General features: G+C 43.6%; 1 protein-coding gene across 6 annotated transcripts in view; it reads right to left on the bottom strand.

Annotated features, from left to right (window-relative positions):
- The window catches only part of SNX19 (sorting nexin 19), a 40590-nt gene extending 21910 nt beyond the window's left edge, over nucleotides 1-18680 (bottom strand). For 2 of the 6 annotated variants that reach the window (XM_069470716.1, XM_069470718.1), the window contains exons 1-8: nucleotides 16462-18680; nucleotides 13759-13897; nucleotides 12699-12799; nucleotides 12458-12577; nucleotides 10384-10514; nucleotides 9032-9128; nucleotides 8319-8499; nucleotides 5742-5871 (exon numbers count right to left, since the gene is read on the bottom strand). In XM_069470716.1, the coding sequence (XP_069326817.1) occupies nucleotides 5742-5871; nucleotides 8319-8499; nucleotides 9032-9128; nucleotides 10384-10514; nucleotides 12458-12577; nucleotides 12699-12799; nucleotides 13759-13897; nucleotides 16462-18156 (2594 nt within the window). In that variant the 5' untranslated portion in view covers nucleotides 18157-18680. Of the gene's footprint in view, nucleotides 1-4335; nucleotides 4374-5294; nucleotides 5297-5741; nucleotides 5872-8318; nucleotides 8500-9031; nucleotides 9129-10383; nucleotides 10515-12457; nucleotides 12578-12698; nucleotides 12800-13758; nucleotides 13898-16461 lie in introns of those variants that run through there. The other 4 variants (XM_069470719.1, XM_069470721.1, XM_069470722.1 and 1 more) reach the window with 4 other exon arrangements.
- Between the last annotated feature and the right edge of the window lie 767 nt (nucleotides 18681-19447).

The raw sequence follows: 19447 nt of genomic DNA, 5'->3' as shown, positions 1-19447 counted from the left end.
CAGCCCCTGGGCAGCAGTCACAGGGACAGGTGGACACTAGGACCTCATCCCATGCCTCTTGGTAGGGGCAGGGTAGGTGCAGTGGAGAGGGTGCTACAGCTCTGGGGAGGGATCAAGTTCCCAGTGTGCTTGCTTACCAAAGTAAATAAAGTGTAGCACTGCATAAACCACTTTTTAAAATTAAAAACCAAGTTATCCAGGACACAGTAACATGGGCTGACTTAAGCTTGTGGTAGTGCCCTTTATGTTATATGCGAGTACGTAAATATGGAGATGCAGTTTAGATTCCACAAACTGTCTGATAATCTCTTGGGGAATGTACATTCCTCAGAGCCAAAGACTTTTGAGTTAGCTTTTATTCCTGCAAATTGTAGGGCAAAGATCTGATCCTGAAATTTAGAGAACCACATAGCTAGAAAACAGAAAAACCTGGATCCAAATTCTGCTTGTGATATAATAATTAGCCCTGTGATCTTGATTAAATAACTCAAATTCTTTATAAGTCTTAGTTTCCTCATCTTTGACATGGAGGTCATGATACCTCTTTCACACGGCTTTTGAGGGAATTAAATGATACAATATCCTTGCAGCATTCAGTACAGTGTCTGCGCAAAATCAACTCTCAACAAATGTTTGCTGGATAGTAAATCTCCTGATGAGATGATCAACGTCTACACTGAACCCTGAAATGAGCCCTGTCTTTTCTATGTCCACCATACACACCGACTTGCTGGTGTGAGGCCATGAGTGCCAGATCCCTGCAGCCTCTGCAAGGGGAACTGGTTCTTTCTTAAGACACCTCAACTTCATGCTTCCTGTCTTAAGGAGGCTTCAAGAACACTGTGAAACCAGCAAACGATACTCAAGAAGAGGGCCAAAAATATTAAGAAGATGAGGATAATGATTTGAAGGGAGAAATGAAAGGCCTCAAACAGGGAAGGATGAGATTCTTCTTTTAATTCTCATCTGTGCAAGCTTAGGGTGAGGAGAGTGGTAACCAGCGTGGTCCCATTTTCATTATAGCTAATACAAAACAAAATAGGCACAAGATATAGTTTGATGAGATATAAAAACTTTTTAGCAGGAAAGAATATGAGATAACTGAACAAGTATAAAATATCATCACCTGGAAATATCTATGATGAACAATGATAACAGACTACACAGTAACAATGAGTTTTTCAAAAGCGACTAGCCATAAAATTCTGCTCTTGTACAATTTTCACATTGGCTTCATTCAAATTCACTAAATACGTTCAGAATTTTCCTGCTTTTCCAAACAGTGATGCCTCTCCATTAAAAAAACAAAACAAAAAAAAAGCATGCACACACATACAAACAGCAATTATGATGGCAACAAAAAACACCCAGAAAGTGAAAAGAAAATCAAGGGCAATTCAGCTGTAATCCCTCCTCCTGATTTCCTTTCTGGCATGAGCTGCACTCGGTTCTGCTAGTTTTCATTCACCAGACAGCTATCTCCCCAGCTCCCCGGAGGGGTGGCTCTAGCGGAGGGTAGGAATGGGTGTGGGAAGTGGAGGGACTCTACCTGACTCGAAAGCTCTTCTCATGAAGAAAGGCCCAGTTGACTCCAGCAGCTCTCCCACGCCCCTGTCACCAGGAGCACCACTACCCCTGAAAAATACCACTGCACTGTGTACTTAACTTGTGCTGGTCTGAACTGGAAGGAGCCCAGGTTTTCTGCTTCCTGATGCACCACGTGGCAATGTTCTGGTTGTTGCTTTAACAAATTTGCCCACTGGCACAAAATCATCTTGAAAGGCCTCACAAAGCCTCCACTGTTTAGAAGCCCAGTTCCACACAGCTCAGAGATGGGCACAACAGGGATGGTGGCAGCTGGCAGGAGAAGACTGGTATGGGGTGGGGTGTCTTGAAGACATAAAAAGTGGAGCTCATTTGGGACCACTAGCTGAAGGCATTAGGAACAGAAAATATTTTTTATTCTTCTTTTCTTTCCTGAAGAGCATGTGGCAAGACCTAACATTTACTGGACACGTATACACCCAAAGCGATAGACACCATCATTATTCCTGTTTTCCAGATGAGGAAACTGAAGCTCAAAGAATATATATAGAATAGTAGTAACCTACTGCAGTAGATAAGAACTTGGACTTTGAATTTCGGCTCCCCTGCCTATCAGCTTTGTGATCTGGGTGAGGCCCTGGGTTTCAGTTCTTACCCCAACTAAACAGTAAAATATGTGAAAGTAGCGACTGTGCCTGTTTTTTTCATTACTGACAGCCCTTATTAACATTTTTTTCAGGGAATAAAGGAATAAGACCAAAATAAATCCCCAGTTGGATAGAGAGATATAAGTATTTTAAGGTAAAGGGAATGCTACAGAACAGCCCGGACAAATTTCTACCAGTCAAGCGAAGAAACAGCTTAGGCTAGAGAGCACAGCATAATCACTTCTTTATAACCATACACTCCACCTTATTCCCGTCTCCTCCCTATCACCAGAGACTTTATAATCGTCGTCCACTGAGGCAATGCAAGCTGGCTTGTGAGTCTCAGCCTCCACTCTGAACCCCGAAATGAGCTCTGCCTTTCCCACATCTACCGTGCACCTGGGGCTTGCTTCCTTCGTATTTAACTTTCCTGCTTTAGATCTCCATGGACCTAGCTACATAAAACCATAAAACATTTCTTCCTCAGTGATCTGTCTCTAATTCTCAGAATATAGTTCTCTCTCCTTTATCTGGCCTGGCCCAAGCCCTTTAATATTCTGAGTTATTCAAACTTCAGGCAAACTTCTTTCTACCTTTTTTATATATGGATCGCAATCTCTTTTTAATTTCTCCTGACTCATCTATCCTTTTATGCTCTTACTGAATAATTTCCTGTGTTCTGAAACCAATTTGTCATCTATATGACTTCAAGGAGGAGGGGTCATCAGTGATCTCATGCTAGCTAGTTGTGGGATCTTCCCATTTTTTAATAGCACTTGAAAGATTGGCAACGGGAAGCCTAATAGACGGAGAAGAGAAATGGAGGCCTAATTAGTGACATCTATATGTGACTGAATAAAACATAAGGAGATTATATTTTCTTTTTCTTTTTTTTTTTTTTTTTTTGAGACAGAGTCTCACTCTGTTGCCCAGGCTAGAGTGAGTGCTGTGGCGTCAGCCTAGCTCACAGCAACCTCAAACTCCTGGGCTTAAGCGATCCTACTGCCTCAGCCTCCCGAGTAGCTGGGACTACAGGCATGCACCACCATGCCCGGCTAATTTTTTGTATATATATATTTTAGTTGTCCATATAATTTCTTTCTATTTTTAGTAGAGACGGGGTCTCGCTCTTGCTCAGGCTGGTCTCGAACTCCTGACCTCGAGCGATCCACCCGCCTCGGCCTCCCAGAGTGCTAGGATTACAGGCGGGAGCCACCGCGCCTGGCCACTATATTTTCAAATGTTAAGGTATTGAGAAGGAAAATGTTTATTCCTTTATCAGATATTCAGTGAGCATCTACTATGTCCCAGGCCCTGTGTTAGTTGCTGGGGATACAAAGCTAGTTCTGGCCCTTGAAGAACTGATAGTCTAGAGCAGGGTTTCTCAATCTTAGCACTATTGACATTTTGGGCAGGATAATTCATTGTTTGGGGGAGAGGACTGTCCTTTGCAGTACAAGATGTTCAGCAGCAACCCTGGCCTCTACCCACTAGATGCCAGTAGGTATCTCGCCCCCCCTTCTCAGTTGTGACAACCAAAAATATCTCTAGATATTGCTAAATGTCCCCTGGGGACAAAAGTATACCCAATTGAGAACTACTAGTTTAGGAAAAGCAGATCCTTTATGTAATACACTGTGATAGGTATTATTATCGAAACTTTGAGAGTGAAGGGTGCCTTAATTCTAAATGAAAGTGGGAGAGGATGCTATAGAAGGTTTCACAGAATAAATGACACTTTATGTTCAATATTTGAAAAGTGTTTTGCAGGAAGCCAAGCAGACAAAAAGAGAGAAAGTTAGGGACATAGGGGAGGAGTAGGAGGAGAGCGAGTAGAGAAAGACCATTCAGGTAGATGCAAGAGGATAAGCGAAGGCCTGAGAAACGAGACCACAGCCTTATTTCTTATTCACCTAGAGGCAATGACAGACAGTTTGCATGGAAGAGAATGGGAAATAAGGCTGGAGCCAGATCATACCAAGTAAGAAAGGAGGTGAAATTTTAGTATAAAGAAATAAATATATATTTGAAACACAGTGGAGCCCTTTTTCAAACAAAGCCTTGCTTAACCCAGTATATTAAACTGATGAAAGTGGAACTGCTTTAGTTGGATCACACCCCACTCAGTTTTTCCCTTAGCTTCTCAGCTGGCTTCCAAAGCACTCCTGTGGAATCCTAGAACTTTGGGAACACATATTGGAAAAACCACATCTTTAGTCAACAGAGTACCACTTATGAATTTTAACTGCAGAATATATGTTCAGATTTGCTTTTCAGAAAAAGCACTCTAGTGGCAGAGCTGAGTACAGAGTAGGGACAAGGGGGGCAAGCCCAAAGGCACAGAGATCAGTCAGTATTTTATTCGTGGGATTCACTTGGAGACCAGTGTTAAGGCTACTATATATGGCTTTGGAGTCATACAAATTTGGCTTGAAATTCCACTAACTCTGACTTTGGGCATGTTTATTGAGCTTGCCAAGCTCTATTTTCTCATTCTGTAAAATGGGGCTACCTACCTCACTTGGCTGCTATAAGAAATTATTGTAAACAGAGGTCAGGTGCTGGCACAAATAAGCACTCAGCAAATATAGATGTGCCTCCTCTTCTTTCACTTAGTCTCTTTACGATTCAAGTTTACTAAGCCTCCTTGAACCTGTGTAACTTTGAGTATGAAAAGGGAGATTTAATTGCTTGTTGTTAATGGATTTTCTACTTGTAGAAGAGATACATAATTCTTTGTAAAAGAAGATTTTTTTGATCACTCTCTTAGCAGGAGCCACGTGCTAACAGAAGAGGTCAGTATTTGGCTGCTTCTTACTTTGGGATCTGCCAGGAAGTCTCGTAAGAGAGAGTTCAAAACAAGAGTGGCCAAAGCCCAAGCACTACGTGTGTCTATCTGGCTCAGAGACAGTGTTTCTGCCCTTCTCCAGGTTAGCAAAGTCAGCATCAGTTCCATGGTTAGAAAGTCAGCAGCTAAAAACTCCACCTGTGTACAATCTTTAAGGAGATCAAGTGGTGTTGGGATTACAACGCCTGGATTATAAAAGCCAACTTGCAAATACAAACTTCCCTCTATTTTTACCATCCTGTGTCAGTAAGTACTTCTCCAGTTGTGAATATTTATGCTCTTCTCAGAGAAAACAATCTTTATGTCAACAGCAGTGATGTGGGTGTTTTCTCCTTTTCTTTCCCACTGCTTATCATCACAGTTGACAATATGAAGTCAGGTGAAAGGTGTGGGGCTTGAGTACGTAACTGGGTGGACAATTTAAGGATCACAAGCAATGCCTGTAACTCAGTGCAGTTATGCCAGAAGTCTTACAGAACCACACACTTTCAAACTTTCCTCAGCAAGGTGATTAATGAAAACTTTCTGATACTCTCAAGGCAGCCTTCATCCCTGTATGTCTGTAACAGAGACTGTATCTTCTCTTATGGTCACAGGTTCCCCAAACTCTATACTTACCCTTTCAAGTGCAAAATTCAGCATCACATCCAATTGCCGTGCAATTTAAGACTCTAATGTGAGGGAGAATTCAGCAGTCTTACCTCTGAACTAGGGTCCCAAAGATAAGACGAAGAAATTTCTGCATGTTTTCAGTACATAGCCATTTCCACTGTTCCATTAGCAGCAAGAGGAGCAGATCCAGGGCTGTGTCGGCTAACTCTGTCTCTGTTCCTGAGAGAGGCAAAGATGTCAAAAGTAGAGACCCATACTCATCGTTCCTGTACTGGGTGGCACCTGGGTCTTTTCCACCTTCACACTGTGCTTTTGTAACCCCTCTGCACTCAAATCAAGAGATGTCACTTCATATCTAGAAATTTCAGTGACAGGCTCTGTATTTCTTGACAATTCTTTTGTGTTTCTGATATTTTCATAGAAATAGTAAATATTTCTATGTTTTGAAAAAACTTTGCATATAATTATTTTGCCTACTTAGCTTCTATTTCTTCAGTATTTCCCCAGGATGATGAGTATGCTCTGTTCCAAGGAAGAACTCACAACTAGTGAGCAACAGGAACTGGCAAGGCCTAGTCTCTTCCATCCTTGCATTCCACTCACCCCCAAAAAGCATCACGGAAACGCTGTGGGCAGATGTGGACAGACTTGAGCTTCATTCTCCTGCAAAACCTTGCTTTGAAAGCACCTCCATTACACAGTGCTGCTGGGTTTGGATTCAGGAGGCTTTAGCTAAATTTCAAGATAACATGCAGTTCTAGGAAGAACGTCACAGCTCTGGTAAAATGCCATGACAATTACTGATTTCTTTCCTTTTGCGAAGGCTGGAAGGGCCACAGATGAGCTCATACCCCATGTTAAGCTGAAGTTTTCTGAACAAATGCATTTTATGGAGGAAAGCATCTATTCCCTAAATCTGTTGTTGGAGTCCCACATCATTTCTGATTTGTTTCTGGGGAGACTTTCACCAGGAGGATATAATGTTCCAGAATGAATCTGAGATATCTGGTGCTTTTGCTGTATTAGTACTATAATTAATCATCAGTAATGACTGGGTCAGTCTAGGACCAGCAAGTGTTTTCTGGGTCAGCATGCCCAAGCGACCCTCTTTTAAGGGTTCTTTAGAACATGAATGACTTCAGATTTGGACAGATCTACTAGAACTGAACCCTACTTCCCTCTTAATCATCTCTCCCTTACATTTCCAGGGGCGTGGGACTGATAGGTTGTTTGCTTTCTAGCCATTTGCTCAAAGATGGGATATCCTGTTCCTTGGGAAACAGCATCACCCTGAGCCTTTGTCATCCTCCGCAGTTCTGTTACTTTCTGAGGTTTAGCATTTGCCTACAACTGCCACCATGTGGTAACACTTAGTCATAGCAGTAAAAAATAAGAAAGCAAACAAGGTCCCACCAAGTTGAAGAAAACGGGAGATTTTCCAACCCATGAGCACTTTGAATTTCTCAGGGCTAGAAGATGGGCTCAGGCATAAACTATCCCTTTAGAGACATGACATTCAACATTTACAGGCTTCATTTTGGCTAGAAGGGTATTGTTTAACCCACACCACCTTATTTACAGTCCCTTAAGAGTTCTCTCATGTTTTCACTGCCATCCTGGCTTCAGGAACCAGTGAGGTCCAAGGGAAGGGATGGGGCTGTCAATCCCATGTTTCACACACTTAAATTCAGGTCCACAGAGCATAAGTGATTTGTTCATGGGCACGAAAGAGACAGTGGTGCAACCAGCTTTTATTACCCTTCTGAATTCAAGATTTTGTGATCTTATATTCTAAGCAGAGGCCTCTGTCTTGAAATTGATAAACTCTTTTTTTAATTTCTAGTTTAGCAAACATACTAATTAATATCCAGGACTATGAATTTTTCCTCTATAGAATACATCTGCCCTTCTTTGTCTGGGAAGCAAACCTGCCCTGCTTCTAATATTAATACTTATATGGAGGCAGCAGAACCTTCACCTTTCCTCCCTCTCCGCTCACCCTTGGGTAACTAGGTGGTATTGTCTGCCATGGCAGTTAATAAAGAAGAGGAAGAGATGTAGGGAAAAAGATGAATTCCATTTTGAACATGTTACACTTCAGTTGCCCTGTGGTATATTCGAGAGGAGATAACATCAAACATTTAAGCATCATCACACTTGTGTTAGAGTTGAAAATAACAGTACAGGTGGGATCAACAGGGAGAGTGTGCAGAATAATAAAGAGCCAAAAATCCAGCTCTGGAAGGTGGATAAGGGAGCCAACATAGCGGATTGAGAAGGGGCCACAAGAAAGGCAGAAAGAAAACCAGGAAAGTGGTGTTGCAGATACTAAAGGAAGAAACCTTCTAGAGAATGGCAGAAGTTTGATATGCCAAAGCATGATAAAAATAACTTTGACAAGATATCAATATTATAAGCATGGATCTCATCCTGCTGGATTAGAACTCCCTGTGTTTGTGCCCTGATCCTCTGCTCGACTGAACTCTGGGGACTGTGTCCTACTCATCCCTGTACCCTAGCGTATCACCTCCAACACTGGAGTTCAAAACCTGACTCGCTCAGATGAACAGAAAAGAAATTAAAGCTACAAAGTCCAACTATCCCAAGTCCCAAGTAAACTTCACTCTGGCTCCCTTTGCTGTGGGAGCAGAGACCTGGCCACTTACCTAGATCACTGTTTCTGAGGTCTTGGGCTGGCACGGCTGCATCCGACAAGTAACTGTCCACATATCCTTTGGGGGTTTGCCCAGGATCTTTTTCTGGGACTCCTGCCGGCTGCATTTCCAGTAACTTTGTCTGTTTTTCAATAAAGGATAACATCCCAGACATGGATAGGATCTCTGACTCCTGAAGAAACAGCCAGTGGCACATCACATAAAGAATGTAGGAGGGCAGCAAATGCAGTGCTCTAGGTTTCCCTGTCTCTCCCTTGTAAAAGTACCAGGGGTATAGAACCTCAATGAATCTGTGACTACTTTAGGAAAGGTTTTACTTTTTACCCAAGTTGCAAGTAAAACAACCCTACCCTGCGATTCTGGGATCACTTCTGCACACATTTTGGGGTCATCTGTTCTCTTCCCAGAACTGGCTTTCTTTCTCATGTTGTCATTCAGTATTCCAGAACTGGTTTTCCTTCTCATGCTGTCATCTAGCATCCCAAACCTCCTACCCTTGAGAAGCCAATCTGCCAACCCAGAACTGGTAGGAATTCCAAACCACCCAAGAGAAAATCATTTTAGCATAAAAATTAGAGATCCAGATGTTAATTAAGTCCTTTAGCAGAACCTTTCTGACTTTAGAGAATATCTCAACTGCCTATAACTGCAGAATCAACTTCCCAGATCTTAATGTCTCAAATTCCCTGGGCTTTGGTTCTTACCACATTGGCTTCCTGGAGACAATAGAGAATCTTGTCATGTGCTTCAGTAACACTTACTGCGGGAGCAATTTTACTGGATGAGAACCTCAATCTGGACCTGGTATAGAAACAAAAAGTAGCAAGAGAATGTAATTCATGGTCTTGATCCCCATACAAGCTGGCAAGTATTGATAATACATTAAAACAATAGCACTGATGCTTATTCTTGGGAGCGTACTGTGGTCAGAGTTGCCAGCAAAGACTTGGCCCTGAAATCCCCCAAACAATGTATATTCTGGCTCCTAATAGATAGTACAACTTACACTAAGCTATAACTATAGTGCACTTGTGAAAGGGCGCCAAATAAAATAGGGACCAATCTGTATCATGGCTATAGTCCCATAGGCTGAAAGAGTGGCTAGCACACCCTAGGCACTAACTAAAAATTTGTTGAAGATTAAACAGACAGTGGCATAGACCAAGTATTTTTGTTATTGCTGTTGGTAGTGTACCCTGTTTGGACATCCATTTATCCCCCTTACGTTCAACTAAAACTAGAGAGGAAACTGCAACACTGAAACATTGATAACTTCAACATTTCAAGGAATAGGGGACTCGTAGGCACAGGCGTCATGGTCATCCATCAAAATATGGTCCCAGGTTAAAAAGGCTAAATACTGTGAATCTTTTATTCCTGGGCCGTGAAACATGGGCACACAGACAAAGACAGACGGGGTCAGACATGCATGCACACACACACAGACTCACACACTCCCCCTCTCTCTCCTTCATGACAACCCAGACATAGATGAAATTTTCAGTAAGGGTAAGTTTGGTGCCCATGCCTTCCACACATGGGCTTTGAATGCTGCCAGAGAACAGCTGGGACCCTAGTGCAGCAGAGTAGCAGCAGTCAACCAGTTACTAAAATAGGGCCTGCAAGTTTCCATTCTAGCCTTTTCCTGTTTATCGCTAGTATATGCAAATTCTGAGCCAAGATTTCCAGAAACGATGGCAAATAGAGATCAGCTATATGCCTTAATCCTCAGTAGGAAAGAAATATCTCTATTTCCCAGGAAAATAGAAAAGAGAATATCCATATTTTAGAGTTTTCCTTCTAGTCAAAAATCCCAGGTCAGTTGAGCCCTGGGTTTCCATGGCAAAAGCAAACATTCAGCCACGCTGCTTCTGTAGCAACTCATGCTCCTCTGGGTGGAGCACTGATGAGCCCAGGGTCTGGCTTTGCCTAAAAACTGGTATATGTGACCCATCTCCTCTTCTAAGGCTTGAGAACGAGGGTGAGTTTTGGCTGAGGACTGGGGATCAACCTGAGAATTGAGGAAGGGTCCCTGGGTGACTGGAGGGCTTCTTACTTGCTAGCCTTCTTGCCATCTGTCTGAGGCTTGCTTTCAGTCTCAGCCTCACTCAGCTCCTCTGTGGGGCTCTGGGGTTCAGAGCGAGGAAATGCTGTCTTCAAGGTATCCACGATAGCACTCACCACTATCTGCAGGGGTCAGAGGTGCAGGGTCAGTAAGGCCGTCCACAGCCCCAGATGGAAACCCCCAAACGAGCAGTCACCTCACAGCATTTTAGCAACAGGACGAGTACAGAGCCACGTTGTCTAGCGGAGCCTTATCCATCAGGAAAGTCAAATACCAGCTAATGACTTAGTGACAACCATCCTCCCTTTTCTCTATGGCCATAAAATTCTTCTTCCTCAAAGAGTAAAACAAACAGTGGCATGAGAAAAGCAGCCAAAACAAATAGTGAGATAAATTAAAACCTAGGAGATCTGCAGGCTGGTAGAGTCCTTTTCATTTCAACTTTTCTCTTTTTCTATAGAAAAGTGATTTCAATTTTAAAATTGATAATACCTTCCCCAAGCTGTGAATAAGTAAAAGTAATATAGGTCGGAATATAAAGAGAAAAGGAAGAGTGAAGATGACAATTAAAAATAAAACATACAGTCTAGGGCATATGTAATATAAACATGCTTAGAGTAATTCACACAGCAAAGAACTGGTTTCTCTAGTCAATTCAAACAATTTGTCTTCATTAGGTAAGAAAAGAATAACAAAAATCACTCAGGTCAAAATTAAGGTATCTACAGTTGATATAAACTTCTCTACTCATAAAGACCAAACAAAATAATCCTCATTAAAGAATAGGAATTAACTGTATTTCTGAGAATGGGAAAATGGCACACAGATACTTGCTAAAAAGGAAAATATACAAACAAATGAAACCTTCAAATGTCACAGAAACAGAATGAAACATTCACTTTTCCTTTGGTGTCTCTTGCTAATTAACACTGCTGGCTCAGAGCAACACCATGCCCCCTTTAACTCATTCTCTTGGTGCTCCCCCAGCAGGAGCACAGCTAGCATAGCTAAGATAGGGCCGAAGTGGTCAGTAAGACCACAGTAAAGGCCAGGGAACGGCCAACCAGGAATGAACACAGAGGGTGGCATGAGTATAGATAAAGTAGCTTTGAAAACACGACTTGCTCTCTAAGCTCACAGAATTGTAGTTTGTAGGGATTGGGGGGGTTCCTCATCTGTCTTGGCCACTCTTGTATCACCAGCAACTAGTGAAGTGCCTGGCTCAAAACTGCCATCCAGTAAGTAGATGCTGAAAGAATCAATGAATAAACACATTTGCATGGAACTGTGGAGGTTTTACCTAGTTGATCACTTTCAAGTTTGTAGTTTTTTCCACATAGCAATGGATGTCCTCTAAAACCTACCACTGAAATTCCATTTTATTGTGTCCCCCCAAGCCCAGATGAGAAGAGGGAGGACCCACTTTTGCCAATGAGTGAGCGTTTCCCAACCTTGTAAAACACATGTCATCTTCTGGTAAACATAAACCTCAGACTCCAGTATCAGTTGGTGATCACTGCTTACAGGTCCCAGATATGTTTCACAAATGTCCTTCTACCATCTCCACAGGTGCTGAGACACCCTCTTGAAGAAGGTACAGTTCTCTCCACACTCTGTCTCATGCAGAGAATCACTACATCAATCTAAATCTGGCCTAGTGTCTTGTCTTAGAGCTCTCTTTCCTGTGTGACCAAAAATGGGAACGACCTTTACCTCCAGTTAGCAACCCCTCACACCCACCCCCAGCCAGCCATCTATGAAGATACAGATTTATCCTCACTTGCCTCCACTAGAATAATAGTATCACATACCCTCTGGAGATATGCCTACCCTTAGTGTCAGGGGTACCATTTCCCAACTCCTATTCCACCATGATTCAGCAAGTTGATGCTTCAGCCACTATCTGGCAAAAGGTCTTGAAAATTATAGTCCACGTTCTATTGACCCCTCTATGCTGTCCCTCCCCATTCACAGCCTCTTATTTTTCAAGCACTGCCTCCATTCTGATGAATACCCCACATTTATAGGTAGAAACTGAAGCTGAGCACAGTGGCCCTGCTGGTACCTTGTCTATTCTAGAGACCATGAACGGTTTCTTGACGAAGGCAATACGAGCGTCTGTGTTTAGGGCAAGGAACTCCTGCACCTCCTCACTGTTAGCGATCTCAGGAATGGCACAGAGTTGCTGCAAAAGTAAGACACACGAAAAAATTTTACAGAGAAATTCCAATCCCCAGATCTCTCCACCTTGTTTTGGCTTTCGGGGGGTTAGAATGAGAGCAAAGCCAAAACAGGAAGATGCTGACCTTTAAGAATGATTCTAGGAGGCTCTTACGGGCTTCTACTCTGTCACTATCCATGTTTCCAAACGGAAGATCTGGAAAGAGCTTTTTAGGACCCTTCACATCTTTAAAAAGAAAAAAAAATTCATTTAATATTCACAGAGAGCTATTCCAAATAAACATACAAGCAAATCAGAATTATTGAATCTATTTCCTTGGATTTTTTTTTTAAACTTTAGGAGTTCCAAATATACCCTAGGAGCATGATACATACAACACTATAGTGGTTACAAGTGAGGGCTCTGAAGTTCAATGGTCCAAGTTTAAATTTTGGCTCTAATCCCTACTACAATGATGACCATAGGCAAGTTGTGTAATCTTTCTGTGACTTCATTTCTTTTCTGTAAAATGAGGATAATGATAGTATCTATCTCATAAGCTGTTAGGAAGATTAAATGAGTTAACAGGTAAAGTACTTAGAAGAGAACCTTGCACATATTTTTAATTTTAGCTCAATACCAACTATTGTAATTAAGAAATAAAATGCATAATTTATGTCCAAACTTGTTAATATATTTGTGTGGTCATCAGTATTTTTTTTAAAACACAGTAACCGGTTATTACCTTACTTTTAGAGTTAAATTTTATTACATTTTAAAATTTTCCCTTGTGCCTGAGAGGTGTCAAACAGCATACAAAAGGTCTGGATGTTAAAAGCAAGTGACAAGAACCTTGGCATAATATTTTAGTATTTAAAGGCCATCAATGTACGAATCTGGAAAAGTTAATTTAACTCCTCATACTATCGTATAGGCACAAGTGGAAATGTAAACACTCTTTTTTAAACTTAAACCAGATGGGGCTCCAGAACAAAGCATGCAGTGGCAAAGGACCACCTCAGAAAGAATGTGATCAGTGCTGTCCAGCACTAAAACTCAAAACTCTGCAAGCAAACTTTGGCAGCAGAGACCTGCAATGCTGCACCCTCCATCCCTCCCCCCAAACCAAGAGGCCACCAAGCTCTCGGATCAGGGTGGCAAGATGTGAGAAGGAAGGAGACAGCACGGCTGGGGAAACTCCTGACTTTTGATGAACTTTCGTAGATCCGGTTTCTCCTCTAGACGGGTCTGCAGATTCAAGAACTCCCGGTAGCGGCGATTCACAGTGTGATAGGCCAGCTGCTGCAGGCCGCTGCTGTTCTCACCGTCAAGGGCTGTCTCGTACTATTGAATGAACAAATACGTTGACCCAATCAGCCAGGGTTAGGTAATCTTCTATTCTGGCTTTAATAACTACTTGTTCAATGGCCACACAGGAAGAGTAGAGTAGGGATAAAGGAAGGGAGATGTCCCTATTCTGTTCCAGAACCTCCTATATCTGATTGCTGACCTGAGTTGTAATGAATAACTCAAACTCCAGTGGTTACTGAATTAAAGTATGAGTTGTACTTCTTAGTATATATGGCCCAGAAATCCGAAGTTTTATTGCTCCCCACTGCTATTTCCATCTGAAAGCTCCCTCTCCTAGATACTTTCTTTACTTACAAAAATAGCTACATAATTATTTTTCAAATTCCCAAGATTGAGTATAAAACAGAAGGCATAACACCTACAAAAAAAGCAGTGCCTCTATTACCCCTAAATTACAGTGCTAGACATTACAAGGGGAAAACAATTTTTTTAGTACACTCAACCAATGCTTATCTATATTACTTGGGGAAAGAACAAATAATCCAAACAGCAGATGAACAAAAATCATTTGCTGGCCTGGAATAAATTAAAGGGGCATTTGTTTTTGTTTTGCTTTAGGCAGATTAATGTGCCTAATGGTTATTCTTAAAGCTAAGGAAATTTTTTTCCTGAGTACACATCATCTGTATTATTAGCAGTCATGTAAAGATCGGAGATGTTATAAAGGGTCAAAGTCTGCTGCCTTCTACAGCTGTGGAGGGCAGGTATGTGGGCATATTCCCCAAACAGTGGACACCGTGAATGGCATGGAAGCTGCAACTCAGTACATGGGAAGACTTTAGACAGAATAGTTAAGATACAGAGAAATGATGTGGGCAAAATATATACGTAATCCTTTCTATTGTTTTGTTGAGGAATTGTACCGTGGCACATGATGGGAAAACCTATCTCCTAGTTGGTGGGACTCAAGACTGGTGTTTAAAAATTTTCTAGAGGCAGATAGAGTGAGGTATTCATTATGGGCTGGTATGAGCAAAACAGTTCCTTAGAACAGTACTGAGAAGGAAAGACTGAGATGGGAGGGACAGGTGGAATTCAGGGGGGGACTCTGAAACCGGAAGCACCTGGGAATTATGATGCTTTCTGTGGAATGTTCTGCTCCTTGAGGGATAATATTCAATACTGATATGTTCATTTCCATCACATAAAACTGTTTTACTATAAGAATGCATAATATTGGCATACGAATTAAAAATCATAAAAATAAGATGTCCATATAAAAATCTAAACCCAATCTCAAACTCAAACAATTGGCTATATTCCTTTGTTCTCATTTTTCACTTTACCCCTTTCTTGGAGTAAGTAGTAGCAGATGTCAAAATTTAGCAAAAGAAAGAAAAAAGAATAATGGAAGAAAGACTACAAACTTAAAAATTCTATCCATAAACTTAATTTTTCTGCTAATGAGGGGGGAAAAACTGTTGTTTAATGTCAATGTTGGAATATAACATAAATAGAAGATAAAATAACCAGAAGCCAACACTTATATGGGAAAAAGGTGCATGTCACAGGGACACCCAGAATTACAACAAAAAAGGCAGGCAAAATTTTAACAAAGTTATACCAGTCCTTTGAGGCTGGCCTGAGTTATTTTATGACCAGACATCTGTACTTCTAACTCTTACCTATTTTATAAGGGGTGTAGGTGTGTGCATGTGTGTGTTTCTAACAATTTCCATTCTGTCTTATTTGAAAATGTCATAATGTTCCTTTTTAAAATGTGAGGTGATGCTGCAGCTGTGTTCAGCAGATCAGGGAAGGCCCTTTCCCTCTTACTTGGATTGGGGGTTCGTGAGGAGGAGTATAGCACCCAGGCTTGTGCCTGGTGGTAGCTCTGGCATGAGGAATGAGATAAATTCAAGAAAGCAAGTAAAACCCAATGGAAAGGATTTTGCCCAGGAATTCTCTTTCCAAACTTCTTCCTTGCTAATTTCTTTCTTTTTAAAAATACTAGCATCTTTTGTACTTTGTTTTAGGAAGGTAGGTTATTTACCTATATTTGTCTTACAAGGTAGCAAGTTCCTCATTCTCGGAGGTGTTTAAGCACAGACTTGAGTACTACTTGGCAGAGATGACATGAAGAGGGCTGGTTAGGTTAAAGCAGCAGTTCCCTGCAAATGGCCTTAGGACAGGCTGTCTCCATGCTACCTGGAGAGTTCCATATTAAAAAAATACAGGATCCCGGGACCCATCCTTGGAAATTCTCATTCAGAATTTATCAAAGTCTGTCAGAATCTGTATATTTAAAAAGCAACTCAAGTGATTTTGAGGTGCAGTCAAGTTTGCGAACCCCTGAAAAATACCACCCTCAGTATTCTAACAACTCTGAGATTCTAGTATTGTCCTGTACGAGTACAGGATAAGAGCCTACTCTGCCTAACAAATTAGCTTCAGACCATTCACATAGATGCTTGTTGAATTAAACATTGCAAACTAATAAGAGACATCTCCCCCCTTGAGAACATTAGCTTCACTGACTCTGCTTTCCAAACCCATTCCCAGCCCAGAGTGGGTGCCTGCAGCTTTAATCCTGTTACCTTCACAGTGTAGAGCGTGTATGGGTGGAATCCAGTGCCACTGTGCTCTCGGGCAGTAATGGTGCCAGTGATACGAAGGTTCTGGATGACAACTGGGCCATCTGGACTACTCAGGGGCTCAAAGCTGAAGGCTGAACTAAGAGGGCCAGGCGGAGAGGAAGAAAGCAAAACCGGTGGCAGACCAGGATCGAGGGAGCTCACATCATTGGTGAGATCCTTCTCTAAGCATGAGGGTCGTGGGGTATAGGTCTTTTCTGGCCCCTCCAGCAAAGCTGTAAGGGAGGTGACATCTTGCTCTACCTCCTTGTCTGCTGTGTCAATCTGGATCTCAGGGCAGGAGTTCAGCATGGAGACCAGCAGGCCTGTCTCTGTCTCTGTCCTTGGCCCCTCCTCAGCTTCTGCTCCTTCGATGCTTTCAGATCCCTCACCATCCTTAGGCTCCAGAGCCTGGGAACCCTCTAGGGCACACAGGGCATCCTGAATCCTGTCAGAGAGGAAGTTGCCTGGAGTCATGAGCATGATGGTTTCTTTGCCCAGTTCAGACAGTGGAGAATCCAGCTCTGAGTCTTCACATAAAAACAAGGGGCCTCGAATATCTGGCTGTAGGAAATGAGATAGGCTGTTTCCCACTTTTCTTTCTTCAGACATCCCACCCAAATCTCCCTCTACAGCTTCATGGCCTTCTTCAATCTCTGGGGAGCGGCCTGAAGGCCCCTCTGTCTCACTGCAGTTTGGGAACAGTGGGGCTGCTACTGGAGAAGGGGCTCTCCCTCCTGGCAGATGTTCTGCCTCAGCAAGCAGTGGTAGAGACGTGGGCACTGAGGGCTGTTCCAGGGCACTGGATGTGCAGAGTGGTTTAGTCACTTGTGCTGGATTTCTGGCCTTAGAAAAGATACCTACTACTATAAGGTGGATCCAGTCAGGATCTGACAGTCTGCTGATCAGTGGTAAGATTACATTGCAAGTAATGAGTTCCACCACTACGTGGCGTCCAGTCCGAGTCTCCAGGTGGGGCTTGGGCACTAGCCCTTGCAGTAACAAATTCACAACGCCACGTGTGTGGGTGACCTCAGCACTGGGGCTGTGCACAGCAGGATGTGGGGCAGTGGCCTGACAGTAAGCTTCCCAGAGCTGGGATGGCTCGACTGGACCACTCTGCTTTCCTGCAGTGGCTTCCTTTGCCTGAATGTAGCTCTGCAGGTGACAACCACAGAGAGTCAGAACACTCTGGGCAACAGCATGACTGTCCACCATGCTCATCCTCCTCCGAAGCTCCTGGACCAACCCTTTCATGGCTGCCTCCATCTCTTCCTCGAAGGCTGGCTCCTGGCTCACTGAATGATACCAAGATAACACAAAGTCCCGAATAATCATCTGGATAGTGCAGTTAATCTCCTGTTCCAGCTGCCTTTCTGCCTCAGGACACGGAGGGCAGGTGGCCACTGGGATGAAACGTTCCAAGTGCAGTCGACCTGAAGCCCCCGCAATGGCACTGGAGCCCAGCCATCCTCCCAGAACCGCTAGCAATGCAGATAGAAGGCACAGAAGCCACACATTGACCAGAAGGTGGATAACCAGGAACCAGCCAAGCAAGACTCCCACAGCCATCAGCTTCCGATTACTCAACAGATTATTGAGATTAAAGCTGGACTCAGCTGGGGTGTCCTGAAGCGGGGGCACTGTCTCTGCCTTCATGGCTGAACGGGCAAGGTGACTTATTCAGATGACAGTCCTTTTTCTATTTCACTTCTGAGTTAAGGAAAGGGACACGGACTGTGTCCCAGATACGAGGAAATCGGGATGCTGTTCAGGGAACCACGGCTCTGGGCCCTCAAAGTCCTACAGGCACTGCAAAGAGACAGCGGCAGCTCTGTCTCTCCCGCTGGCTATCACCAACAGAGACCTCAAACTCGTCCCTGTCAGCAAAGATGCTGCTTTGGAGGAAAACTCTGCGGCCTTCATAACGCCCGGGGTGGAAAGCCTCTTCGCAGCCTCAGGGAGGGCGGTGCAGGGCCCTGGGCTCCCCAAACACTTACAGACGCCGAGGGCAGCGGCCGGCCAGGACTGGGTCACACGCCCCAGGAGCCGCGCGCCCAGACTGAGCCCCCACCTGGAGCGGACTCACTGAGATCCTCCCCGCCGGCCTCGGCCCGCAACCACCGCTGGACCAGGCTGCCCTGGCGACTGCGCTCCGCAGCTCCGGATCTATCAGGGCTGCCGGCCGGCCGCCCGCCGGCGACAACTTCCGGGTCGACGTCGGCGGGAGCGGGGCGTGCTGGAAGAGCGACCGCGCTCCCGGAGGAGCGGCTCTTCCCGGCGCCCTCTGGTGGTGGGAAGCCGCCGTGCGGCTCTGCGCTCCCTGGGCTGAGGACCTGAGCGCGCGCAGAGCGAGGATCGCCGAGGGAAAGCACAAATTCCCAAAGTGCCACCGAACTGAGGGCGGCCTTGCGGCAATCACCTGCGACGACTCAGTCTTCCAGACCCTTTAAAACGCGTCTCAGCTCTAATTATTAAATGAAGTCTGCGGACATCCCTTACTGCTTGCGCACACTCTAAATAATCCAGTTTATTTTAATCCCATGGGGGCATAGTTTCATTGGCCTGATGGATTTTAACGTACATCTGCTTGCCCCAGAGCCCGCCCCCAAACGCAGCCCACCTAACTTGTTCTCCGGAATTGCAGAATACAAGGCATGAAATATTACACAGAGATAAAGTGATTCCTTAAATTTCATACACTGTATCACAAAATCAACTTTTGATTTGCGGTTATTTGCTGGTGACATTACCCAGGCAATCAAATATTTTGAGCATCTGCTATGTTCAATGACTGTGAGAGGTAGAGTGGGGGAATAGAAGCAGTGCCTGTTCTCAAGGAATTCACTGCTAATTGGGGAGTCCAGTTCTTTGAACACAACCAGATATCTTATCATGCAAATCAATATGGGATGCAGGAAAATGAAAACCTTAAAGGTATTAAAAGGAA

The sequence above is a fragment of the Eulemur rufifrons genome, chromosome 6 (assembly GCF_041146395.1).
Source record: "Eulemur rufifrons isolate Redbay chromosome 6, OSU_ERuf_1, whole genome shotgun sequence".
Taxonomy (NCBI): Eukaryota; Metazoa; Chordata; class Mammalia; order Primates; family Lemuridae; genus Eulemur; species Eulemur rufifrons.
Note: the sequence above shows the minus strand (reverse complement) of the source record. Positions and strands in the feature narration are given on the sequence as shown.